General features: G+C 41.4%; 1 protein-coding gene across 1 annotated transcript; it reads left to right on the forward strand.

Annotated features, from left to right (window-relative positions):
* Positions 1 to 25,854, forward strand: Mblac2 (metallo-beta-lactamase domain containing 2). The gene is made up of 2 exons (XM_006989820.4): positions 1 to 593; positions 22,253 to 25,854. The coding sequence occupies exons 1-2, from the start codon at positions 140 to 142 to the stop codon at positions 22,636 to 22,638; spliced, it is 840 nt and encodes a 279-aa protein (XP_006989882.1). The 5' UTR covers positions 1 to 139; the 3' UTR covers positions 22,639 to 25,854.
* The last annotated feature ends 1,818 nt before the right edge of the window (positions 25,855 to 27,672 follow it).

Genomic DNA, 27,672 nt, shown 5'->3' on the forward strand with positions numbered 1-27,672 from the left:
ATCCCCGCCCCTCGTCCGCGCCTCCTCCGGGGGCTGAGAGTGTGCTACGCCGCCCGCTGCACACTGCGGCAGCGCCGGGTCCCGGACTGCCCGTGGGAGGCACACCCACCCTCTCCCGGCCGCACCCCTGCGCAGCAGCATGTCCGCGCTCGAGTGGTACGCCCACAAGTCTCTGGGCGATGGCATCTTCTGGATTCAAGAACGCTTCTACGAGTCGGGCAACCGCGCCAACATCTGGCTGGTGCGCGGCTCGGAGCAGGACGTGGTGATCGACACGGGCCTGGGGCTGCGCAGCCTCCCCGAGTACCTCTACTCCTCCGGCCTCTTGCAGGACGGCGGGGCGAAGGAGGATGCGGGGCGCCGGCCGCTGCTGGCCGTGGCCACCCACGTGCACTTCGATCACTCCGGCGGCCTCTACCAGTTCGACCAGGTGGCTGTGCACCGCGCCGAGGCCGAGGCCCTGGCTCGCGGGGACAACTTTGAGACCGTGACCTGGCTCTCGGACAGCGAGGTGGTGCGGGCCCCCAGCCCCGGCTGGAGGGCCAGGCAGTTCCGAGTGCCGGCAGTGCAGCCCACCCTCATTCTGCAGGATGGTAATGGGCCCCGCGGGGCGCGCGCTGTCGCTGAGGGAGGGGCTTGGGGAGCGTGTGCCGCAGGTTGCAGCCCTCCGTGGCTACCTTGGCACCGTTGGGGTGCAGCGCGGGAACAGTGTGTTTCACTCACCCTTTGCTGGGTGAACGCCGGTTTGTGCAGAGCCAAGGCCCTGGCAGCCTTCTTTGCCAGGAGACGCGCTCTGCAACTGTGGCTGGCACCACCCCCATCAATTCTGTGTCGGCTGCAGTAGTAACACTGCGGAGACTTGTGACTGGAGATTTTCCTGTCTTCCCCAAGCGCGGGTCGCACATCTCCAGCTTTTGTAACGAGTAGGCTTTTAAGGAATGGCACCTTGTGAACCGAGTGTTAGTGTTCTGTGCTTTGAAAACTGCTGCTTCATGTGCGTGCTCACCTCGGAGTGCCCATGAGTCCCACCTGTAGGCTTACAAAGCTAGAGAGCCGTGGTTCGAATCATTTCATCCATCCGTACCTTTCCGATGGGTTTGTTTCCTTGTTATTGTCCCACAAGAAGAAAGAAAGGCTTGATGGTGAACACAGACGTGGAAGAGCAGATTATGACAAATATCTCTCTGGTCTGCGTGAGAGCAAGGCCTACGAAAGATCAATAAGGGAGTCATTTCCGGTGGATTCAGTATGTGCTAAGGCAGACTTCATTCTCTTTGGTCCGATGAAATTGATAGAACAGAGCAGGCCCCAGTCCCCTTCTCTCCCCGCAGGAACTGCAGGAACTGGACCACTTAGTGACAGCGACAGTACTTGGCATGTTAATTTCATATTCTCTTTTTAGGATTTTTTTTAAAATTTTATCCACATAACACTTGTGAAGTGAGGCCAGAGGCCCCCGATTAAATTGCCTCGCCTAGAGTCCCTGGAACAGAATCATGATCCACGCTGGGGCCTGACCCAAGGCATAGCAGAGGAAAGCAAACAGAACACACATAAAGCCTGCTCATGAGGTATGATAATTGAGAGTAGGTTATGCAAGTCACGTTTTCAGGGTTAATCATTTTAATTGCCTACACACTCCTCTGTAATGTTAAAAAAAATCCAGTTTCATTATAATGGTTCTTACTGAGAACTAAACAATATGTAAATAATAAAAATATTTTACAGAAATGCATTTATCCCAAGGGATATAATATATGATATGAAAAAGCATGAAATTCTATTCCCTTACACCCAACTAATAGGTCCCTCCATTAAAGTTTCAAGTCTGAAGATTTCTTTTTTAAAAACTGCTTTAGAGGGGAGCCTACTTTGACAACTTGGGATTTAAAATATACATTTACATTAGGTAATTTTTATTACTATATTTCTTCTTAAAATGATGGTTTCAGGGGTAAAATTTCCAAGCACTTGATGGGGTAGGTCAAAGTAAACTCTGGCACCCAACCTAAAAGATATTTACATTGGCTGAGTGTGGTGGCACACAGCTTTAATCCCAGCACTTGAGAAACAGAGGCAGGCAGAGCTCTGTGAGTTTGAGGCCAGCCTGTTCTACATAGTGAGTTCCAGAAAGAAAAAGAAAAAAGAAAATAATTTGAATGGTAAGTGGCACAAGCTTATAATTTCAGTACTTAGGAGGCTGAGGCAGGAGGTCAGGAGTTCAAAGCCACCAAAGAATTTTAAATTAAAAGTACCCTCTTTCTACACAGAGGAAACGGGTCTCAAAAAAAAAAAAAAACCCAAAGATTTTACACTAATATTAAAATATATAAAATTGTTTAAAAGAGAAATATTTTGTTTACTTTTTATTATTGCCAGCAATAGGAAGTCAAGGGTAAAAGAACGGTGGGGAACCAATGAGATGGCTCCATAGGTAAACACACTTCCTGCCACGCCTGCCAACCTGGGTTTGATCCCTGGATCCCACATGGTAGAGGAAAGAGCCCTATGCCAGCAGGTAGACAGCCACATGCACAGCTTGAGACATAAGCTCAGCTAAGACTGGTAGGGTTGTTCTATCAAAGAGAGGCTGGCTGAATATCCTGCCTTCATCAACTAGACTGGTTAGACCCTGGGCTTATAACTGGTGGTTTCCCAAATCCCAGTTGGTAGTAATCCTGACATTTTTGGAGCTAGAAAAGTACTGTAAACTCCTGGTGTGTGGTGCCTTGAGCCTTGTTTTGCGAGTGACAGAATAGCATTGTGGAAAGCTGCTTCTCATTAAGACATGGATGCCTCCCCCTCTTGAGCAGCATCTGATCTCTCGTCTCAGGAATATTAATTTCCTGTCTTCTGAAGGATGTGGGCTGCTAACTGGGTATTAACACAGTCCAGATGTCTGGAAGGAGATATAAGATGGTTATATTAAAAATTCATATATATTTGCACACACACACACAGACACACACACACACACACACTCATGCAGCTGTAACAGAACAGCTCTGGTTAGAATACAAGTGGGCAAAATCATTACTACATTTCGTTAAGTGAATTGATGATTTGCTGTCGTGGAGAAGCATAAATCTGCACTGTATCTCTAACCTAAAAGCTTCCTTCTAAGTGAAGGTCAAAGAGGTTAGCTATCTCATCTAGGGCATTAGCCTTGACAGAAACAATCCATGTACTAACAGGGAAACAGTATCTTTCTGTAAGATGAGAACAATAGACCTGAGATAGAGCCCACACCTTTTAAAGAGAACATATCACTGTCTATTTTTCACAATATTCCAGTGATTCAATTTCAAGTGATTTTTCCTTTTGTCCCTTTGTCCTCCTTATCCCTATCTAAACAGTTTGCTTAAAGTCACCAAGATAAATAACCTCAGAGTGGTGGTTTCAGGTAGACTTACATCATTTATTAAAGTTAAAAACAAAAACTGCATCTCCCAGAACAGGGTGAACAGACATGTAATTTGTACCCCTCCTGAGACCTCCTGGAACTGTGGGCGTCTCTGTGACCACCAAGGCCAGCAGAATGTCCATCTGGGAGAGATAAGGCGGTTCCCTTTAACACGACTCAGTAGCCAGTGTTGGTTCAAACTTCCAGAGTCTGAAGGTTTAGTAGTTTACTTTAGGCATATTTAAGCACAACACAGTTTGGTGAAAAGTTTCCTGGTGATAATTAATTCAATGCCATGTGCACAACGAAGCTTAAGAAATGACGACATTGAAACTCTTATAAAGTACAAGTGACATTTACCTTAAGGATCCGTTCTGGGGATTAACAGAGGAAACATGTTGAAGATAAACAAGCTCTGCATGGGGGCGGGTGGCACTATAGATTGAGACCAACAAGACCAAGATGGGGGTCTGGGGAGCCACTGGGTCCTGACCACACAGATAACACAAAGGGCACCAGGCTGTTAACCACATCTGTTCCCAGCCTCCTGGGCAAACAACTGGTTACATGTCCCTCTCTGTGAAGGGACAACTGTGTAGTTAACATTCCTGCGGGGACCTACATGCCTCCTACATGGAACTAGCATGACCATGAGGAGACTGTGACGTGAAGTATAAATCTAAACTTCGTAAGGGTGGAAATTAGATGTGACTGGCTGAACAGTTCTGTCCCAAGAGCCAGTTCAGTTCACATCAGTAATGTGACTAAGACAGGTGAAACAGAAGTTCTTAAAACCATAGACCCTTTCTGAAAGGAGTGCCTTCCCCCATCCAGTTAGCTTATCCTCCAGGGGTAGGAGATAAAGGGTTTTCTTAATTGGGGAGTGTGAGCAGTTGGGAGTACTTAGTTGGGAGTACAGTTGAGCTCAGGGAGTCAGCATGGCGAACAGCAGGGGATGAGTGTGTGAGAGTGTGCAGTGCACATTTCTTACTAGATACTCAGAGGAATGAGAGCCAAGCTTCCTAGTTCCCCACCTAGGGGTAGGAAATTAGAGAATTATAATCTGGGATGTCTGACCCCTTGAGAAAAGACTGAATGCCAGTATGGAGACCATCTGCCATCCCTGACTGGATCTGTCTACTGTTACGCCTGCTTCCAGAGGCCCTGTGTATGTCCTTCAAATGTTATTTTCCTTTCTGCTCTTAAACATGCAGCCAAGATTTTTGCTGGAGATCAACTATGCTGATTAGAAACTGAGATTATGACCCTGGTTTCCCAATCCCAGTCAAGGGCAAATCCTCATGTTTTGGGAGCTGGAAAAGTTTTGTAAAGTATTGGTGTGTGGTGCTTTAAGCCATTGGAAGGTGTGTAAAGAAAGCTGGACCAAATACTTTGAAGGTGATAGGAAAGATACTTCTCATTGAGAGATGGGTATCTCAAGCAGAATCTGTCTGGCAAGGTTTCTGTCCAAAGATGCTTACACAAGATCAAATATTTTAACATTTAGCATAAATCAAGTTGGAAGTTGAGGTGGAATTATCATCAACATTGTCTGAAAATAATCAAAGCTACTAGAGAGGTTTTCTGGAGGCAACAAGGATGCTTTAAAGATGAATGACAGAACATCATCCACAAGGAGTTTAGGGAATTTAAACCATAACAGTTCACTGTGTAGACAGTGAGGATACAGGTACAAAAAGCAGATAGATAAGATGGAACCCGGGGCGGGGAGGACTAGGTAAGTCGGGAGCAGTTTGAAAGGGCAGCACCAGGGTGATAGGTGCAGGACATACAGATGAGGTAGCAGTGAGTGCAGAAGCAACCCAAAAACATATCTAAGAACCCACGAGTATAAGATGTGCATTCAGACTGAAAGACCCCACAGGATTCCCAGCTCAGGGATGAAAACACATCCATGTCAAGCACATAGTAAAGAAATCAGAACATGGAGACCAAAGAAGACCCGACAGGTCAACAAGGGTCAAACATTGGGATCGGAGCCGGATTAGAGCAGACATTTTGCTTTTGAGTAGTAATCGTCCCCGTCTTAGAACGTTGCATCCATCCTGCTGTCAGTGAAGTGCTCACAAAGCATTCCCACATCCCGTTACTTAGGAAACCACAGGGATACGCCCCTCACAAGGAAGGAAAGAAGCTAACAGAGAGGAAGGCACCAGTACGATAACATAAATCTACTGGAAAGGAAAATCAAACGCGAGCGTCAGGACAGCGGAGTGAACGCGCTGATGCGATCATTTACAGGCAGAGAGGGATCACACTTCTCCTGATGGCTGTGTGGTGAGACGAGGAATTCATACGTGTGTAATGACAGAGAAGGAAAAGCTAAAGATGTGGAAATCAACATGCATGACATCACTGGAGTATATCAAACTGATAATTTAAAAAATACAGTACAATCATTACGTGGAGACAATTATATTTTGTAGAGTTAACTATCAGAAGGAACTAAAGTTACTTAACATGGTCACCTTTGAAAGGTATACCGGCAATAGAGAGTGGAGTGGAGCAAGGGAATATCTTACATTTTAAAGCCCTAAACATCTTATTTCAGATATATGTATTTTTTTTTTATTAAAAACTGCAATTAGAAAAGAGTTGGGGGATGCTAAAATGGGAAAGGGCATTGAGAAGTCAAGAGATGGGGAGAGGGAGGGAGGGGAGAAGAGGGGAGGTTTCATAGGTGACTGTTCCTCCTAAGAGGTTTTCATGAAGCGCTGTGCCTGGGCACTTTTCAGCATGTGGGAAGCACCTTTAAACCACGAGGAAGAGCAGAGCAAAACTAGTCAGCACCAAGGACGTACTGTGGTCGGTGTCTGTTATGCCTGGTGGGGTTTTTGTCTTCTTTTTGTTAAGACGTTTTGAGTATCACCTAGGTGTTACTAAAGAATAGACGCCATTCTTGCATTGGTACTTCTGAGCATAAAACTGCCCGACTCCACTCTCTTCTGAACATTTGTCAAATCGTTGGTTTCAACCCAACTAGTATGACACCTTGACACAAGCTGGAGTCATCTGAGAGGAGGGAACCTCAATGGAGAAAATGCCTCCATAAGATTAAGCTGTAAGGCGTTTTCTTAACTAGTGCTCAAGGGGGAGGGACCAGCCTATGGTCTGGTTCCATGCATGGGCTGGTGGTCTTGGGTTCTATGGAAAGCAGGCTGAGCAAATGAATAAGGAGCACCCCTCTAATGGTCTGCATCAGCTGCTGCCAGGTTCCTACCCTCACTGCTTTTAATGATGGACTGTGAGCAAAATAAACCCTTTCCTTCCCAAGTTGAATTTGGTTATAGTGTTTCATCACAGTATTAGTAACCCTAAGACACAACTTTCGTATCATTAAACCAACATAACAATGGTTTCTTTCTTTGACCTGCCAGTGTACAGTGAATGATGCTGGTTTTTAGTTCTCCAAAATACCTTAAACCAGAAGAATTCTGACATCAGGAATAGAATTTGGAGAAATCTGGGGATGCCTCACACTATCTTAATGTCATTGCTGAGGTTTAAGTCAGGACCAGACAGGATGATGAAGCAGTAGTGAGGCTTTTTTTGTTTTTTGGTTTTTTTTGGGGGGTGGGGGTGGGGGTGGGGGTGGGGGTGGGGTTTGGCCTGATATAGCTAGTATAGATGTTCTGGGACTACAGTCAGAACCAAAGTTCTTTCAGAGCCTTCAACTCTGTGCTTATGTATTGTTTGGGATCATTTGTTAGAAAAAACATTGGGCACAACTGTGGTTCCAAACCATCATTTGGGTGAATTTGTTAAAATCTGGAATTCCTAGGACCTAATAGCCAAGACTTTAGATGTTGCAGTGGTGATGAAGGGAGAGAAGCCTTCTTGTTAAGGGACACTCCGGGCGACTAATACAGCGAGTAAGATGATGTTAGAGCATCAGATGTCAGATGTCTGGAGAGACAGTTGTCACTTCAAACTTCTTCACGTGTTGCCATCGCTGAGAAGTGGGCTCTGTAATAGTACTTCTGAAAGTGTGGGCCTGGACTGAGAAGCCTCCGGGTTTCCTCCTGGAACTCGTCAAAATGCAGATTCTTATGCATCACCCTGTATCTGTGGAATCAGAAGTGGGTGGAACCTGCATCTACAGTTTTATACATCCTTTCTAGGACTTCAGTGCGCACTAAAGTTTGAAAGCAGCTGGTTTAGTTCATTGATGCTCAAAATTACTCGATATCAAGAATTACCTAAAGGTTTCACAAATTTGCCTAACAGACCCACCCTCTGGGAACCCAGTGCTCAAACATGGATGTATTTCAGACATTTTAATTCAGACCATCACACTGTCTGTCATTTAGGCAGAAACACGTTGCTTTCTTTACTTGCTGGGATTAGGTAGTGTAAGTCTTCCCACTTTGTCTTTTTCATAATTGTCTTTATTATTCTGGACTGTATGCATTTTTATGGACTTTTTGTTTCTGTAGTTCTGTAGATTAAACCTGGGTCCTCACAAATGATAGGCATGCACTCTACTAATAACTCACAACTTCAGCCTTCATGTTAATTTTATAGTCAGATTTCCTTTTCTATTTAAAAACATTTTTAACATTTTTCTTATAATTTATAACCCCAAATGTATTTATAAATTAGAAATGGAAAGATCTACAAATGAAATTATGAAGGTTCACCAAAGTCATTTAATCTGTCAGTTTCTCATTCATTTTTATGTCTTAATAATATTCTATTGTATGAATAAGCCACATTTTATTTCTCTCCAGTATTTGATAGCTATTTGAGTTGTTTTAACTTTTTTACTATTAGCAACACACTGCTGTAAACCTTTATGTACATATTTCATAGGTGCACATTTTCAGTAGTTTGAGGATATATTCCTAAGGGTAGAATTGTTGAGTAACAGAGTAACAATGTTTTGCATTTTGACCAACCACCAAACTGTTTTGCCAAAGTGGCACACCATTTTACAATCTCACCAAATCCTTGTTTTTAAGGCTCTGATTTTTGTACAAAAGCATTCAATCATTCTGTCAGACCAAACCAGGAAAAGTAAGCTATAGTTCAGAGCTGTTCTATTCCATTTACTATGCAAAGCCATTCTTGGTGTTTGCAACTCTCAGCCCTTTTGAGTATTCTTGCAGTGTTCACTTTTTCCTCCACCACTTTTTTTTCTTCTTTTTTTCTGGTTTATTTCTATCTATTACAAATGTATAAAAAATCCTCCATCAACGCTGCTGATAGCAGCAGAACCTTGAGAAATATACCTTTGGTTTGCCTCAGAAAAGGAACACATATTGCACTGTAAAGTTTATAAAATTGGCGCAAAACATTGTGATAATGTTACAATACCAGTTTTAAGAGTTCAGTGACTAATGGGGAGCCGATGGGATACATGCAGAACTGTGAAAGCGATCTCACTTAGCCAGCTGTATGCATAGACTGTAAATCTACATTCAGATCATTTCTGAACTAAGACTATCATCTCAGTTTATCTGTTGAGGTCAACCAGGAAACCCTAGAATATACCTTGATTTTTGCAAAAAACAAAATAGGGGGAGGGGTTTCTTTAGCATTTCAGTCCACGAGTAACAGTATCCTAACAGGCAAAGTGTTCTCTCACTGTCAACATAGAATGAACTGCTGCTGGAGGTCAACTTGGGCTTTAATTTGCATTAGCACTTACATGCATAGTAGTCCAAGTTGTTGACCATTTTTAACATTTATATATTAGGGTTCTCTAGAGTCACAGACTTATGGAATAAATCTCTCTATATATGTATATACATATATATGTATATATGTATGTGTGTATAAAGGGAATTTATTGGAATGACTTACAGGTTGTAGTCCTACTAATCCAACAGTGGCTAGCTGTGAGTGGGAAGTCCACGAATCTAGTAGTTATTCAGTTCACGAGGCTGGGTGTCTCAGCTGGTCTTCTGTATATTCTGGAATCCTGAAGAAGTAGGATGGATTCAGTGAAGGAAAGGATGTGCTAGCGAGGCGAGGACCAGCAGGTGAAGAAAGAATGAACCCTTCCTTTTTCCACTGTCCTTGTACAGGCTTCAACGGAAGATGTAGCCCAGATTAAAGGTGTGCCTTCCAGCCACAAGATCCAGATCAAAGACATGTTGTCTTCTTGCCTCAAGGTCTGGATCACAGGTGTGCTCTCCATTTCTGGATTGTAGTTCATTCCAGATATAGTCAAGTTGACAACCAAGAGCAGCTATCACAATGCCTGTCAAGACAACTCTATAAAATAGATTCAACTGTTATTTTTATTTTATAGATTAAAAGGTTCTTAGAGAGAGAGACTGACAAGATCATAACTCCACACAGCAAGTGATGGCCAGAGCATGGAAGTAAACTTGAGTCTAGAAGCATCTAGCTTGAGAGGTGGAGGAGGAAGATGGCAGTGGTAAAGGTGTAATGACTGACATTTACTGCTGTGCTGAGAAGCACTCTAATTGCAGACATTATATCATTTAAACTAAGTATTCTGTAAGGCAAGAACTGTTATTCCCATTTGGGAAGTGTACAAACTGATCGGTGAGAAAACATGTCAAGTTGGAGATAGGAAAGAAAGTTATAAAGAATCTAATGTCTATGTCCTAACTCTTTCATTTCTGTAAATTAATTTTACAATTAGCATACAAAGAAATGGCTTTTATTGTGACATTTTAGTACTTTGCTCTTATTTGACACCCACCACCCACAGACACACACACAGACACACACACACACACACTCTGCCTTCCCCCATCTCCACAAATCATGTTGACATTTTCATCGAAATTGTGGTGAATCTGCACTAAATATTGTAGCAGCCACAAACCACATGTGACTGTCATAATACAAGTTGAAATGAAAACAGATTAAAATTGCACCTCATTTTGAGTAGTTCTCAGATTTAGGTGGCCCCATAGATTGTTTCACCTGTTGCAGAAGGCAGTATTAACGCAACAGTGAGTCTTCAATTTATCTCTGTTTCTTTGGCTTGAACCTATGACCTCAGACATTCGAGGCAAATTCTCTTCCACTGACCTACACCCCAGCTCCCCTTTGTTTTTTCGTTTTCATTTTTATATTTTGAGGCAAGATCTCACCAAATTTTACAGGCTGGCTTACTCAGGAAGCTAGGTCAGCTTTGCATTGTGGCATTCTTACCTCAGCCCCTTTCCCTGGTGGCTGGGATCACAGCCCTGGAGCACCATGCCTGCCTGGGAACATATTTCTCTTGCCTGAGTGTTCTTTTTGGTACTCTTTTGAATTTTTTAAAATGAGTTTCTGATTGTTCTTTGTAGTATATAGAAATATAGTCTTTTTTTTCCTTTCTTTGTTTTGTTTGTGTGTGTGTGTGTGTGTGTGTGTGTGTGTGTGTGTGTGTGTGTATGTATGTAAACACCTGAGACCTTATGGCAGGGGGCTCAACTCCTTTGGGGGGCTGAACGACCCTCTCACAGGGGTCACATGTCAGGTATCCTGCATATCAGATATTTATATTATAATTCATAACAGTAGCAAAACTACAGTTATGAAGTAGCAATGAAATAATTTTATGGTTGGAGTCACCACAACTTGAGGAACTGTATTAAAGGGTTGCAGCATTAGAAAGGTTGAGAACCACTGATTTATAGCATCCCCAACCTTTCTCTTTCTCACAGTTCTTTGGCTTTTTTGGGGGGGCGGGTGTGTTTCAAGACAGGGCTTCTCTGTGTAGCTTTGCGCCTTTCCTGGATCTCGCTCTGTAGACCAGGCTGGCCTTGAACTCACAAAGATCACCTGCCTCTGCTGGGATTAAAGGTGTGCACCACCACCACCACCACCACCACCACCACCACCACCACCACCACCACCATCACCACCGGCTTTGACTTTTTCTTTATTGTGTAGTTACAGATAAGCACTAGGGAAACCAGGAATCTTAAACACTCGGAGTTGCCTCTTAAAGAAAGAGATGTATAACCTGTTTTCTGCCCAGAAGGCTGGGAATGGATGTTGCCTGGTGGCCTTTACACTACCCTGTGACAGAGGCCATATCAATCCTCCCAGACCTTTATCTTGAGCTGTTTGTCTTGGTCAGTGACCTATCCTTCCTCAGACCCTTATCTTGATCCTGTTCACTTAGTTAATCTATACAACTCATCTCTATGGAAAATGTCACTGTTACTTTACAAAGAGTTTTGAGGTAATCTTGTCTTAAGCTTTGCACATGGGGATTGAGTTCATTATCACCATACATTTTTTTTTTTCAAAATTCTGCTATGCTTAAATATGCCTAGAATAAACTACTTGGAGTCAGACTCTCCAAGTTTGAACAAACACTGGCTACTGAGTTGTATTGAACCCTCCTACCTCCTTATATCAATTCAGACTTCCCCCTGTCATACTTTTGAATAGTTGTGCCTTTTAAAAGATACACAATTTCAACTAAGCTGGAAATTTGGTAGGCTTAAAATTGCAAACAGTGCTAGTTTACTGCCCTGTTTAATTGAATGTTTTAGTTACCATATGAAATAATAAGTTTCATTATGACATCTGTCATGGAGAGTTAGGAGTGGGTTTCTGTGTCTTGATTCCTTTTATGAAAAGGAATCTGTTTGTTTAGGGGGTTGGCTTGTGTCCTTTAGCGTGATTTCCCTTTTGTAGCTTCTTAGTCTTCCTGATAAAGGAATTGAAAAACTAGGTTCAGAAGGAAGCTCAAGGAGCATCTTTTTCTTTCCTTTTTCTCTTCCTTCTTTCCTTTCTTTTTCCTTTATTTCCCCACCCCCAAGAGATAAATAGCAGGTCAGGCAAGCTGTAAATGGGCAGCTGTGGGGAGCAGGGAGATGAAGTGCAGGGATACCCATGCCTTTTCAGTTAGTTCCCAGGTTCAGCAGTGGGCGTAGGGAGAGAGGGTTCTTCAGAGAAAGAATGAAATGCCCAGAGTGTCTGAGTAAGCAGATCTGTTCCTTTGGTGTATCTCGTTCATTATAGATTCTCGCTGTTAGTCCTGTAACACATGCATGTTCAAGACTTGCTCCCACACCATTTGCTCTCTATTCCACTTTGCTAACATTTTCTCTTGTACAAATGCTATTGAGTTTCATGCAGTACTATTTGTCAGTTTGTACAATTATTTCCTGTACTTCGCTCTAGCAGTTTTAGTGTTTTAGGTCTCCTATTAGTGACCCATCCATGATTTTGAATGGTTTTTGTACAGAATAAAAGACAGGGATCCGTTTTTCATTGTTGGGATTGTGGTGTAGGGGAATGACTGTTTTCTCTGAGTGGAGCATGACCATTAGCTACCATGGAGCAAAATAGTCTTTGTGTTTGCAGTGAAATAAGTAAAACAATACAATGATAGCTAGTTCTGTGGTGATGGTGATGGGAGAGAGAAAGAGTCACCAGATCCCTAACCTAGGATTCTGCCCATCACACGCGCTTCCACTCCTGCGTTCACACACATGGCTGCATGTGGTCTTGGTGGCTACAGAGTTATAAGATGTTGAAGGGGACTCATTGATACAGCGCTTCTGAGAGCAACACCCAGGCTGGGTTAGACTTTCCAGTGATGGATAGTCCTGAGTTGCCCGTGCTCCTGTGATCGAGTCTTTTGAGTTACCCATGATCCTGTCATGGAGTGTCTTGAATTACCCATGATCATGTGATGGAGTGTCCTGAGATACCCATGCTCCTGTGATGGAGTGTCTTGACTTACCCATGCTCCTGTAAGTAATTCAATAAGCTCATTGTTCATCAGGTTGAGTTTGGATGGAATTGTTTCTTTGGGTCACTGTCTTTGCTATCCGAGGACTAATAGACGTTTGGTCATGTTTCTCCAGGAAAAGTCACACAACATGACTATCCTGTTTTCCGAGCCTAATTCATTGAAGAGACTTTTTTTTTTCCATGTATATTTTCGGCAACTGTGTTAGAAATTAGATGGCTACGGTTACATTTATTATGTCTGGATCTTCTGCTTTCTTCCATCGACCTGATATCTATTTTTTGCCATTAAATGCTGATATTGCTACTATAGTTCTGAGATGTAACTTGAAACCACGTATGGGATGCTGTCTCCCTACTTAATATTGCTTTGGTTAGTCAAAGTCTTTTGTGCTTCGATATAAATTTTAGAATTGTGTTTTCAGTTCTGTGATGGATGCCACTTGTTTTTTGATGGTGATGCATTAAATCTGTAGGTCATTCTTTGTAACACAACCATCATCACGCCTCTTGCAGTCCTTAAGCTTGGGAGATTCTAATTGGTGCTTTAACTTGACAGAATCTAGTATCATTTTGGAGATGGGCCTCTGGGCATACCTGTTGGGGGATTATTTTTATTACATCATTGATGTGGGAAGGTCCATCTTCATAGTGGGCAGGGTCATTCCTTGGGCTGAGGAATGCTGGGCTGTATAAGATGGAGAAATAGCTGATCAGCAGCAACCACATTCATTTATCTTTCTGTGGTGAGTCTTTTTCCTGTCCTGCCAGTCAGCTCCCAAATAATGACATGGAGACTTATTATTAATTATGAAAGCTTGGCCTTAGCTTAGGCTTGTCCCACTAGCTCTTATAACTTTAATTAACCCATTTATTTTAATCTATGTTCTGTCACGTGGCTCGTCACCTCATCTCTCCATGCTGCCCATGCTGCCTCCTCCACATCTCCTGGTGTCTCCTTCCCAGTGTCCTCTCTGTCCCAGGAAGTCCCACCTAACCTCTTTTCTAGCTATTGGCCGTTCAACTTTTATCACATCAATCACAGCCATACATCTCTCTCTGCTTCCTGATTGGGGATGTGATGTGACCAGGTGCTCCCAGCTCCTGCTACTTTGAGTTCCCTGCTGTGATAGGCTGGACTTTGAACGTGAGCTATAATAAACCTTTGTTTTTCTTCAGTTACTTTTGTCAGCGTATTTTGATTACAGCATCAGGAAAAGAAACTCACATAGGACATTTTTTTCTGTTTTCCTGTGTCTTTTTCAGTTTTTTTTTTCCCTTTAGTTTGATTATAGAAGTCTTTAAACTTTGTTAGGTTTATTTCTAGGTATTTTACTGTTTAAATTATGTATGTTTTCTGATTTCTTTCTTCATAAATATGTTATTAGCATATAAAAATCTGATTTTTCTTGTCAATTCTGTATCCTGCTGCTTTGTTGAAAGTGTCTCATATTTAATCATAATTAATATTTCTTTGAAGACCCAGTGCATGTCTTAAATCATAGTACTTGAGAGGCAGAAGCATGTAGATTTCTGTGAGTTTGAGGCCAGCCTGGTGTATATAGGGAATTCCAGGCCAATCAGGGCTACAAAATAAAAACCTGTGTCTTAGTTACAGTTCTGTTGCTGTGAAGGGACACCGTGACCAAGGCAACTCTTATAAAAGAAGGCATTTAGTTGGGGGCTTACATTTTTAGAGGGTTGGTCTGTGGTCATCATGACAGGAAGCAGGCATGACACTAGAGCTGCAGCTGAGAGCTTTACATCCTGATCTGCACACATCAGGCAGAGAGACAGCCACCGGGCCTGGTGTGGGCCTTGAGGCTGTTCTTGAATTTGATTTGCAAGTATTTTATTTGGGATTTTTGCATGTATGTTCCTCAGGGAAATTGATCTATACTTCTTAATATTGTGTCCTTATCTGATTTGGATATCAGGGTAGTACTAGCCCATAGAATGAGTTTGAAAGTGTTCTTCCCCTTTGTATCTTGTGGAATACTTCAAGGAGTTGACTTTAATTTTTCTTTAAAGTCCTGGTAGACATGAGCAGTGAATGTCCTGAGCTTTTTGTGTTGGAAATCGCTTTATTATGGCTCTGATCTCAGTTTTATAGACCTATTTGAGTTGTTTATATTTTCTTGATTAATTTTTGGTGGGTCATTTGTGTTTTTTTGAAATGTGTTTTCAAAGTATTCCCTAATTATCTTGGGGATTTTATTGGTATTTTCTTAATGTCCCCCTTTCCATCTGTAATTTTATGGATTTAGGTCTTTCTCTGAACTAACTTGGCAAACGGTTAATTGATCTTACTTATTTTGGTTTTCAAAGATCAGTCCTTTGTGTAATGGATTCTTTCTATTCTTTGGTTTCTGTTTCATTAACTTTCTGCCCCAATCTTTTCTATTTCTTTCCATTTACTGCTCTTGGGTTTGGCTTGTTCTTGTTTTTTTAAGACCTTGATGTGCATCATTACATGCTTGTGACCTCTCTAATTCTTCGGTGTGATCACTCACATTTATTTAGTCTTTCCTCTTACAACTTCCTTTGCTGTTGTGCTTTCATTTTTTTTTTTTTTTAATTCTAAGATTCAAAATTTTGTGTATATGGACCAGGAAAGTGTATCAGATCTCCCCTGGGTCTGGAGTTACATTATGGTTGTGAGCATCCACGTGTGTTCTGGGAATAGAACATGGATCTTCTGGAAGAGCAGCTAGTGCTCTTAACTTCTTTTTTTGTGGGGGGGGAGGGGTTTCGAGACAGGGTTTCTCTGTGTAGCTTTGTGCCTCTCCTGGAACTCACTTGGTAGCCCAGGCTGGCCTCGAACTCACAGAGATCCACCTGACTTTGCCTCTCGAGTGCTGGGACTAAAGGCGTGCGCCACCACTGCCTGGCGCTCTTAACTTCTTAACCATTTCTCTAGCCTCAATTTAGAATTAACCCACTGGCTATTTAAAAACATGTTTTCTAGTCCTCCATCTGTTTGCATAGTCTCTGTCTTCTCTTGTTACTGGTTTCTAGCTTTATTCAAGTATGAGTTGATAAGATGCAAAAATATTTTTTTTAATTTGTAGAGACTCACATTATGACCTAAAAATGTGATTTATGTCTGAGAAAGTTTCATGGGCTGCTTAGAAGAATGTGTGCAGAAAAGATTAATATTCATAGTTGTTCATTTGGCATATAGTGTAGATACTGACATTTCTTTATTGGCTTTTAGTATTGATAACCTCTCTAAAGATAGGTGATATATGAAGTTATCCCCATTCCTTTATCAGGATTCACTTGTCCTTTTATGTCTGTTAATATTGTTGTATAAGTTGAGAGCTCGATATTTGATGCATATGTAGCTACAATGATTCTGCCTTCTTGGTTAATTGTTCCCTTCATTATATGTACTGAACTGCTTTATCACGTCCGATTAATTTTGGCTTGAGGTCTGTCTTATCCAATCCAAGAGTAACTTGGCTAGCTTCCGTTTGCCGGGCACTCGATTGTCAGCCTTTCACGCTCATCTGTGTCTTTGCCAGCGAGGTGTGTTCCTTTTAGATAACAAATAGTTCAATCATATTTTTTAATCCAAACAGCTAGTACAGACCTTTGAATTGTGGAGTTAAAACCATTCACATTTAGGTTACTATATAGAGCTTGCTGATTTCTATCCTTTCATTGGTTGTTCTCCCGGTTGATTGTGTTGGTTTGTTATTCTTTCTCCCCTGCATCAGGTAAGGGTTTGAGGGTTGACTAATGTGGATGTGATTGATCATTGCCTATTTTGTCTTCATTCATAGGTTTCTGTTGTAAATGTATTATTCCCGTGTTACAGTGACTGATCCTGTACTCCTCCTCTGTGATTAGAATTCAGATACAGTCTGCAATGCTGGCTTGGTGCTAATGAATTTCTTTAACTTGTGTAGGTCTTAAAACACGTGTACCTACTGATTTTAAAAGATAGCCTTGCAGTATATCTTGGTTAGACAGGATTCACCTTCAGGGTGAATTGTTCATGTTCTTACGGCTTTTAGTTCTGTTGAGAGGCCTGATGTTATTCTTCTGTTTGCTTTAGAATGTCAGTTGACATCTTTCTCTTACAGCTTTAATATTGTTCCTGGGCACCTTGACCATAGTAGGCTACAGAGTTCTTCTCTAATCATTTCTGCTTGAGATTCTAAATGTCCACTGTGTCCACTGTGCTTGGATGTCCATGTATTTAGATTTGGGGATTTTATGCTATAACTACTAAATAGATTTTCTATGCATTTAGTGTATGTCTCAGCTCTGTCTTCTCTCTGATGGATTCTTAGGCTTGGTGTCTTGATCATAGACCATGAAATAACAACATTTTAAAAGCCAAAGTAGCAAGACAACAATACCAGCAAAGCAGAAAACAGTGTGTAAGAGCAGCAGCTTGGTGAGTTTTGAGTACTGGAGCCAGTCAGGCACAAGGCAAGTGAGCTGAGGCTGGGGACTCCTCTGTTTTGTCTGTACAAATGGTGTTAGGTGCCTGTGCTTCTTAATGGCATTGCTGCGTTCTTGTGCTCACCCACGCTCCCGCTGCGTTCACCCACGCTCCCGCTGTGCTCACCCACGCTCCCACTGTGCTCACCCACGCTCCCGCTGCGTTCACCCACGCTCCCACTGCGCTCACCCACGCTCCCGCTGCGTTCACCCCATCACTGCATTCACCCACGCTCCCGCTGCGTTCACCCACGCTCCCACTGCGCTCACCCACGCTCCCACTGCGCTCACCCACGCTCCCGCTGCGCTCACCCCATCACTGCGCTCACCCACGCTCCCACTGCGCTCACCCACGCTCCCGCTGCGCTCACCCCATCACTGCATTCACCCACGCTCCCCATCACTGTGCTCACCCACGCTCCCACTGCGCTCACCCACGCTCCCACTGTATTCACCCACGCTCCCACTGCGCTCACCCACGCTCCCACTGCATTCACCCCATCACTGCGCTCACCCACGCTCCCACTGCATTCACCCCATCACTGCGCTCACCCACGCTCCCACTGCATTCACCCCATCACTGCGCTCACCCACGCTCCCACTGCATTCACCCCATCACTGCGCTCACCCACGCTCCCAGTGTGCTCACCCACGCTCCCGCTGTGCTCACCCACGCTCCCGCTGTGCTCACCCACGCTCCCGCTGTGTTCACCCACGCTCCCGCTGTGTTCACCCACGCTCCCGCTGTGTTCACCCCATCACTGTGTTCACCCACGCTCCCACTGTGTTCACCCACGCTCCCACTGTGTTCACCACGCTCCCACTGTGTTCACCCCATCACTGCGTTCACCCACGCTCCCCATCACTGTGTTCACCCACGCTCCCACTGTGTTCACCCATGCTCCCACTGTGTTCACCCCATCACTGTGTTCACCCCATCACTGTGCTCACCCACGCTCCCACTGCGTTCACCCACGCTCCCACTGCGTTCACCCACGCTCCCACTGTGTTCACCCCATCACTGTGTTCACCCCATCACTGCGTTCACCCCATCACTGTGCTCACCCACGCTCCGCATCACTGTGCTCACCATGCTCCGCATCACTGTGTTCACCCCACGCTTCCCAGCAGCCCGCCGCCCCGTCTGTGATGCCGATGCACTTCCCCTCTTTCCCTGTTGGGAAGAGGGGTTTTTCTCATCCTGACGGTTCACGTTTATCCCCTGACGGTTCACGTTTATCCGTTGTACAACGACAGCTTCTAAGCTGTTACCTCTTACTGTCTTTACACTCAGGATCTTCCCCTCTTTCATTCTGCATTTTGGCAGTGTGCCTTCTCGTCAGTTTTGTTTTGATTTGCCTAGGTAAGAGTATATTAATTTTGTAGCCTTTTTCAAAAATTTGTCTCCCCTGGTTTTTCTCTAATGATGTTTCTTTTCTATTTATTTTTCTGATGATCTTTTATATATATTTATTTATTTGCATTTTATGTGTATGAATGTTTGCCTGCATTTATAGATGTTCACTACATGCCTAATGCTGAGCAGGCCAGAAGAGGGTATCAGCTCCCCTGGAACCAAAGTTACAGCCGCCATGTTGGTGCTGGGAACCTAACCCAGGTCCTCCGCAAGGGCAGCACGTTCTCCTAGTTGTTTAACCACTTCTCTGGCCCATTTCCTACATTCCTCATTATCATTCTTTTAAAAGTTTTTACGTGTATTTGTGTTAGATGTATACGTGTATGTGTGTGAATGGAGACCAGAGGTCAACACTGAGTGCACTCTTCAGTTCATCTCCACCTTGTCTTTTGCGGCAGGGTCTCTCACTGGACCTGATGCTCACCAGTTGACTAGGCTGGCTGGCTGGAAAACTCCAGGAGCCTCCCTGTCTCCACTCATCCTGTGCACTGTCCCAGTGTATGCAGCCATACCCAGCTTTCGGCATGGGTGCTGAGGATCCGGCCTCCAGCCCTCACACTTCTATGGGAGGCGTTGTGACTAATTCAGCCCTCAGCCAGCTATTGCTTTTTTCTTAATACACATGAGTGTTTGATTTGCTGTTACCTTCTTAGGACAGCATCTTTGAAATTGATCGCAGTACTTAAAACTTTATAAAGTAATCATTTAAAGCAATTTTAAATACTGCTTTACCAGTTTACACAAATTTTGGTATGTTTTGATTTCATTCAACTTACTTCAACCCAAGATACTTAATTTTTACCTTTTTACTTCATAAGCTGGCTAGAAGTATGGTGGTTACTTCTGTGGATATTTTCCATATTCATTTTTAATATCTTTTTAATTTATTACTATTTTTAGTTACTTAAGATGTACTATAAATTATCAATATTTCTAGTTATGTTATTTCTAATAATGCCTTAATTATATTGTGGTCAGATTATTTATTTATTTATGTTTATTGTTTTATTATACAATTGCATGATTTTATTCCTTTTAAATTTATTGAGGCATGATTTATGTCTTAGCATTATAGACAAATAAATATCCCATATATAGTCAAAAGAATGTTATCTCTCTAGATATAAAGTGTTTTATATGTATCAATTATATTAACTTGATTAATAAGTATTATCTTAGTCTTCTGTACTCTGATTAACTTTCTCTTGTTTTTACGAATTATTCAGAGAAGAACTTTTAGTTCTGTAGATAAAGTTATTTATTGATTTAGTTTGGTCTTTTTGAGACTGGCTTTCACTTTGTATCCCAGGACAGCTTGGAAATCACTGTTTCCCAAGCTAACCTTGAGTTATGACAGAATTCCTGCCTCATTTTCTTAAGTGCTGAGATTATAGGAAGGAGACATCACTCCTGGCTGAATTTTTAGTTTTCCCATCATGCACTTTTCTGGTTTGTTTTAGGTCAATATACATATATAATTTTTTAAGTGTATTGACCTAATAAATCCTCATAAAATCTTCTTCTCTTTGGTCATGTTTCCTAGGCAAAATTCTATTTTGTCTTACATAACTTTTTCATGGTTTATGTCCTTGAATTTATGAGATCCTCTCCTGGCAACTTTGTGCATCTTGCTTTTTAATCCACCTCTGGCCATGTTGAGAGGGTTTTCCCTTCGCATGCAAAGACACAGTTGGCTTTAGATCTGCTCTTTTCATGGTCCTGCTAGTTATCTTTAGTCTTCTTCTATTTCTTTATTGTTTTCCTTTTATGCTTATCAACTCTTGATTTTTGTGCCATTTAATTCCTTTGTTAACTTTTAGCTATAGTTCAGTGATTTTCTTCCTACGGTTTATTTGAACTAGAGATTATAGTAAGAATCTTTTTGAGTATATACGTTAGTACTTGATTTAATCCCAGTGAAACAGCCATTTTCCTATATACCTCCATTTCCCCCCGACTGTCAGTAGTTGTGAGGAATCTGAGAGTGTATCCAGTTGGATGGTAGCAGGTAAGCCTGAAGAAGTTCAATTGGAGCAACAGAAGATGTGAGGTTCCTGGGTGAGAACCAAGAAGGAATGGGCTTAGGATCCTGCCCTCACTCCTCGGGGTCTTGTGTCTTATGTCATCAGCACCGTTTACCTAGCAAACGGTTCATTGTTCACAGAAATAGCATTACCAAGAGCATCTCCATGTGCACTTTTTCCTCAAGCCCCAACCCCACAGAACAGCATAAGGGGTAAAGTGTGATGCATTTCACTAAAACCGCATTCCCAGCCTGTGCCACCAGGATACTGACTCCTGAAGAGTGGAAACTTCATGGTCCAGGGAGTTTGGAAAAGTATACAGCTGTGTTTATGTATATCTGCAATATTGTTGGCATATCAACAGCTCTATGAAGCGTACACAAAAGAAATATGATTAATATTCTTTTAAGCAAGCAAGAATTCTCAAAATTATTTGACCACAGAATAATCATTTTTTAAATTTTGTTTTAATAACCTACAGAGGTAGCATTTGATAATAGTAACTTGGGCAAAAGCTAATCTGGTAAATACTGGTCTATAAAACAACAGAAATAAAATAGAGGTCACCCATTTTTTAAGGATTTATTTTTATTTTTTAAAATTATGTGTAGGTGTGTGGGTATGTGCATGCCAGTCCAGATGCTCATGGAAGCCACAGGTGTGGGATCTCATTGTTGCTGGCACTGACTGCCATGGGTGCTAAGAACTGAACTTGAGTCATCTGGAAAAGCAGCAAGTGCTCTTAACCACAGAGCTGTTGCTCCAGCCCCAAGGCTGCCTGTTTTTAAATCAGCATTCAGAAACAAAGTGTTGGGGGCTAGAGAGTGGCCTGCTCAGTGAAGGGCTGGCTATGCAAGCTCAGAGACCTATGTTTGGGTTCCAACACCTGTGAGATAAGCCAATATAACGTGTGCCTGTAATCCTGTCACTGAAGAGGCAGAAAGAGCAGGTCCGTGAAGTGCATGGGCCAGCTAGTCTTGCCTAATTATGAGCTCCAGGTTCAGCCTCAAAAAATAAGGGTGAAAGCAATAACGATACATCTATCTCTGACCTCTACATACACATGCGTGCATGACATGTACACACCCATGTCCCCCACCCCATGGAGAAACATAATTGTTGTGGAATGAAAGTAAAGATAATGTCATCATCAATTTCCTCAAAACCTATTTAATGCACTTATGGTTTTTTTTTCAATGATGAAAGTCAAGTAAACTTTATATATTTATTGGTGTCTTCTGTTTCTGTTTGTAGGGGATGTGATCAACCTTGGCGACAGACAGCTCACTGTTATGCACATGCCAGGTCACTCGAGAGGCAGTATTTGCTTACATGACAAAGACCGGAAGGTTCTCTTCAGTGGCGACGTGGTGTATGACGGCTCCCTGATTGACTGGCTCCCGTACAGCAGGATAAGCGACTATGTTGGGACTTGTGAACGTCTCATAGAATTAGTGGACTCAGGTCTCGTGGAGAAGGTGCTTCCCGGGCACTTCAATACCTTTGGTGCCGAAAGGCTTTTTCGTTTAGCTTCTAACTACATTTCAAAAGCTGGGATATGCCACAAAGTGTCTACTTTTGCCATGAGGTCTCTGGCAAGTTTGGCCCTCCGTGTGACAAACTCCAGGACCTCTCCTTAGTGTCTGTCCTGATCCTTTGTTGGCGTTAACTGTGTAAATTAACTCAGTTCCCTTGTGTTATTTAATAGTGAGCATTTCAAAAAGTGCTTTTATATAACCACATTGTATATTAGAGAAAAAGAGGATTAAGAATGAGGAAGCCAAAAACAAAAAACAAAACAAACAAGAAGTAGCTGTCTTAGCGTTGTATGTTTTTCTTTTTTCCGAGGAAGAAGCCAGCTGGCCAGTGCTGTCATTTCAGAGTGTTTGCTCTGGAAATGCTGTGGGGTGATCTGAGCAGCAAGGGTACACTCTCCTTAGCGCAAAACCTGCCCACACTCCTCCTTAGTGTACTTCCCGGCATGCCTAGGGGGAACCAAATGGAGTTCTGGGCTTGCCCTTCACACCCGATTCTGTGTCCATGTTTTATTTAAAGATAAATTTTCTTGGGTTTAAAAATAAAGTAGAACTCAATATGAATTAGCATTAGGATGACAGCTAAAACATCCCATATTTGTGACCCTGGATTTTATGCCTCTTTTTTATTTTTTCTTATTCTTTGTATAAGACATAATGTGATATATAATTTAACTTATGAACAGTACAATGAATTTTTTGTCTTATTGCAAAGCTTTAAATATAAACTGCGGAGTGTTTCAGTAAAACACTACTGTTCGTTGTTTGTTATTGTGTGAGTAATATTTTCAGTCATGAAAGTGAAATTCAAACGTATGTAACTTAACTTCAGATGGTCAGATTTCTTAAAAGGACACTGTCAGGCAAATTTGAAAATATACACATTGAGAATAATTTTTTATTATATCCTATTTTAGTATTAATAGATAATATAAACAAAATTTTTCTGGTTAAATAATAACTTCAGTATTGTGTCATGATTTACAGTACCAAAACAATTCCTGATAGCTATGACATCTTAATGTAAATCATTCCTTTGATTGATATGACATGTATACGTACCACGGAAGAATTTTTAAATTAATTGCCATGTATGCATTATCTACTGACTAGTGCAAATGGCCTTCTTATCCTGATTCACAACACCTGTCCCTGCTCAGCGTTCTTTGTCATGAATTAAAACAAGTCTGTGCTCAGACATCATAGGAAACATTAAACCACTATTCAGTGATACTAGGTAAAGTGTTTGGGTTTGGTGCTTTTAATAATAATTTATCAAAAAGTCTTTTGGAATATTTCATAAAAGTTTTTAAAACAGTTTCCCACTACATTTTTATTATTGACATTTTATTACTGATATTCTAGACCAAATGGATCGACTTTTGGAAATCAGATCTTTTAATATTAGGAAAAAAACAGCGATTCGTATTTCTGTCAAGTTATGTAACATTTTACCCTACAGACGCCCAGGTTCTTCAGGTTTTTTTATTCTTTTAGTAGGCAAACAGTCACGAGTGTGAGTGCACACATACACAGACATACAGGCCTACACACAGCCACACACATACATACACACAGTCACACACATACATACACACAGTCGCACACATACATACACACAGTCACACACATACATACACACAATCACACACGTACATACACACAGCCACACACGTACATACACACAGCCACACACATACATACACACAGCCACACACGTACATACACACAGCCACACACATACATACACACAGCCACACACATACATACACACACAGCCACACACATACATACACACAGCCACACACATACATACACACAGCCACACACATACATACATACACAGCACTGTGTTCAACAATGCAGGAGGTTTGAAAGTAAAAAAAAAAAACACATTTTAACTGGATGTTAAAGGCTACAAAACCCACAAAATAATTTTGGCAAGTTGAAGTTAATATAAATTATGCTTAAATATGAAGGATATAAGGAAATGGGTGTGAAGTAGGGTAAGGGGAAATGCCCTGGAAAAGGGGATTTTTGAGTCAAAATTGGAGGGAAGCTGGGAACCATATGAGCCTCAGGTTTCAAGAGTTGCTAGATGGATTAGCCTATTCCTTGTGACCATATAAATTAAATTTTCTGGAGTCTCATTTATTCTAAGTACCATATATTTAGCATGAATAAGATGGGTTTGTGGTTGTATATGTGATTGCATATGTATATGTTCTTAAAGGCCAATGAACTGAGTGGTCACATGCCACCACGTAAACCTTTGCTTGAGTCAGAAAGGCCATGATGGGCTCAGATACGGAGTATCATGAAGTCTGTCATGGTCTTCAAGACAGTGAGTCTGTTTCAACTGATGACACAGTACTGAGAATCGAGATTGGTTCAGGGCAACTACAATCAATAAGCCTTAAATATAGTCATTATTTTTGTATCAGCAGCACAAAATAAAGCCAAAAGTCCTTAATCATTGACTATTTTATCATATTTTAGTATTTATTTAAAATCAGGATAGAGTAGGCATTAAACTTTATTAGGAAAAATTTATTCCTGATGAGATGTTTCTCCCTATTTATTAAAAGTGCAATTTGCAGTATAGGTTGATATTTTTGTTGATTTCCCTAATCTTTCAGTTTTTCCAATTATATTGCAATGTAAGATTGTGATATTTCAGTATTGGTACCATGTGAAAAATATGGAAGTAAATTCACGCTCATTTAGTGTTCACAGTAGGTTGTAAATGTGTTCTCTGGTTCCAGCACGGGGGGGTAGCTGACCAGCGTCATACAGCATGGACTAGGAACAATGTCTGCTAGCAAACTGTGCCCTCTCTAAACCTGCACGATCCATAGAATTGGCCACATATATTTTTACTTTCCAATACATCACACATGTGAAGAATAAATCAAATAATATCAAATCCTAATAGCATATTTAGAAAATACAAAAATATATTTTCACCCTGACAGTGACCCTAGAGTTATGATTTTTGGAAATAGAATATTGTAAATGTAACTCAAAGTTGTCAAACTGTTAGACATTTCAAAAAAAATTTTCTTGTTTATATTGTTAATAATGAGCTTGTGGACTTTCACTTTCTTTATTTAATTTATGTCTCCTTTAAACTGAAAAGCTTAAAACAAACCGAAACCTTGTGTGCTATGCTGATGTAGTTGAATAAATGGTATGTGTATTTGTTCTTATATGGATAGTAATATGAATGTGACATGCACAAATTGTCCTATAATTTTCTGATAAGTATATGTAAACATTGGTGTGGTAACTATTAAAGTGCCCATTTATTTCAGTGTACAAGTGGTGCTTTTTATATAACATTAACAAATTTCTTTTTAATAACTTAGAAAGAATACACCATGTGAAATTTTGTTTTACTAAATGAAAGTGTTAAAAGTTCCTAACAAATAAGGTGTAAAGTCTGGGGAAAGCAATCCAGAACCCAGAGGAAGCCAAACACCTCATTCATAAATGAGGAATCCAGTCAGAGGATTCAATACCATTGCAGTTTCTCCCATGGGAGAAGCAGGTTCATGCCAGCATAAAAACGAATCCCAAGTTGATTGAAAATACAGACGTGTAAACCAAAACCACACATGTGTGCAGTAGATGAGGGAGGGGCTGCATTACATTTAGAAGAAGCAATCCCAACAAAATCATCAGTGGCTTAAAATTATATGTCGTAATAATGGAGGGGAAGGAAGAGGAAGGAGGAGGAGGTAGGAATAATTCACAACCTCTATACTTTGTTAATAGCCCAAAAGAGTAAAAAAACCCAAGAACATATAAAGAGTGCTTGCAATTCAATAAGAAAAAGTTAAGGTGCCAAAGGGAAGAAAAACTTTTCTTCTACTCTGTTTTTAGGTTCTATAGCTGAGTTCAAGATTTAAACTAACAAAATTCTGATTAAATAAAACTGATTAATATACAGTTTTATCTCACGTGAAATAGTTTTACATATACAAAGTCCTTCATGTATAAGAAACAGAGGGCTGGAGAGATGGCTTAGTGATTTAAGAGCACCAGCTGCTCTTCCTGAGATCCTGTGTTCAGTTCTCAGCACCCAGGCTGGGCAGCTCATAACCAGCTATAACTTGAGTTTTAGTGAGGGCTCTCTGCCCTCTTCGGGGCTTTTAAGGCACTGGCAACTCACCCACACAGTCACATACATTTATGCATAATTAAAAATAATGACTTTTAAAATTTTCTTATTTCTGTGTGTGTATATACCACATGTGCTCAGGTATTCATGGAGGCCAGAAGAGGTCATCAGGGCCCAGGAGCTGGAGTTAGGGGTACTTGTGAGCTGCCTTATGTGGGTGCTGAGAACTGAACACAGGTACTCTAGAAAAGCACAGGTAATTCTAACTACCCAACTTTCTTTCCAGTCTTCTAAAATAGAGTAAATCTTAAAACATTAAGAAAAGAAATGAAGTCGCACAGAAAAAGCTAAGCTTCAGGCTTACAAACTGAACTGAGAATGATGAATTGTGAAAATATGGTAAAGACAGAGAAAGAGAATTGGGCAGAGATGTCAAGTCATGGGGAACTGACTTGGTGAATCCTTACACACTTTATAAGTGTAAGACGATGTGTCTTCGAATGGACTGTTTTTTTCTTCACATTTCGGCCTTTTATTTCATTTTGTGGCATAAATTGCTCTGGTTAAATCTACTCATCTCTCCAGTTTTGGTGGACAAGTTTTGAATTTTGGTTTAATTCTTTTTAAAGTTTTTGGTTGAAATCTCCAGTCAAACTCTTTGCTGCAGATTCTACAGTCAAGATGCCAACAAATCTGGGGGGGGGGGGGCGGGGATGCTCATTTCATCGTTCCTAGACTGCTGCCTTCTTGCTGTGACTTCAAGGATCGGAAGCATAAGAGGGCTCTCTGTTGTCCCTGACCTTCACAATCTATTCAGCTAAAAAAAGGCTATACCACCATATTGTGGGATATTTTTCAACATGAATTTAGGAACACACAAACATTTTGTCTACAGCACAACTCTCTTGATTTCCCCAATTCTCTCACAGGTATGCAGAGTCAAACACAAGATATTGTGACTTTCCTTTAAAAATGCTAACATGTTCATGATGTGACTCAATCTTCTGCCTTCATAT

This window comes from Peromyscus maniculatus, chromosome 15, assembly GCF_049852395.1.
Source record: "Peromyscus maniculatus bairdii isolate BWxNUB_F1_BW_parent chromosome 15, HU_Pman_BW_mat_3.1, whole genome shotgun sequence".
Lineage (NCBI taxonomy): Eukaryota > Metazoa > Chordata > Mammalia > Rodentia > Cricetidae > Peromyscus > Peromyscus maniculatus.

What these genes read in the sequence shown, in the direction of transcription:
- Mblac2 (XM_006989820.4), top strand. Translation starts at nt 140, where the DNA reads ATGTCCGCGCTCGAGTGGTACGCCCACAAGTCTCTGGGCGATGGCATC. An exon ending in CACCCTCATTCTGCAGGATG is followed by an intron (nt 594 to 22,252) that starts GTAATGGGCCCC and finishes TTCTGTTTGTAG; the next exon opens with GGGATGTGATCAACCTTGGC.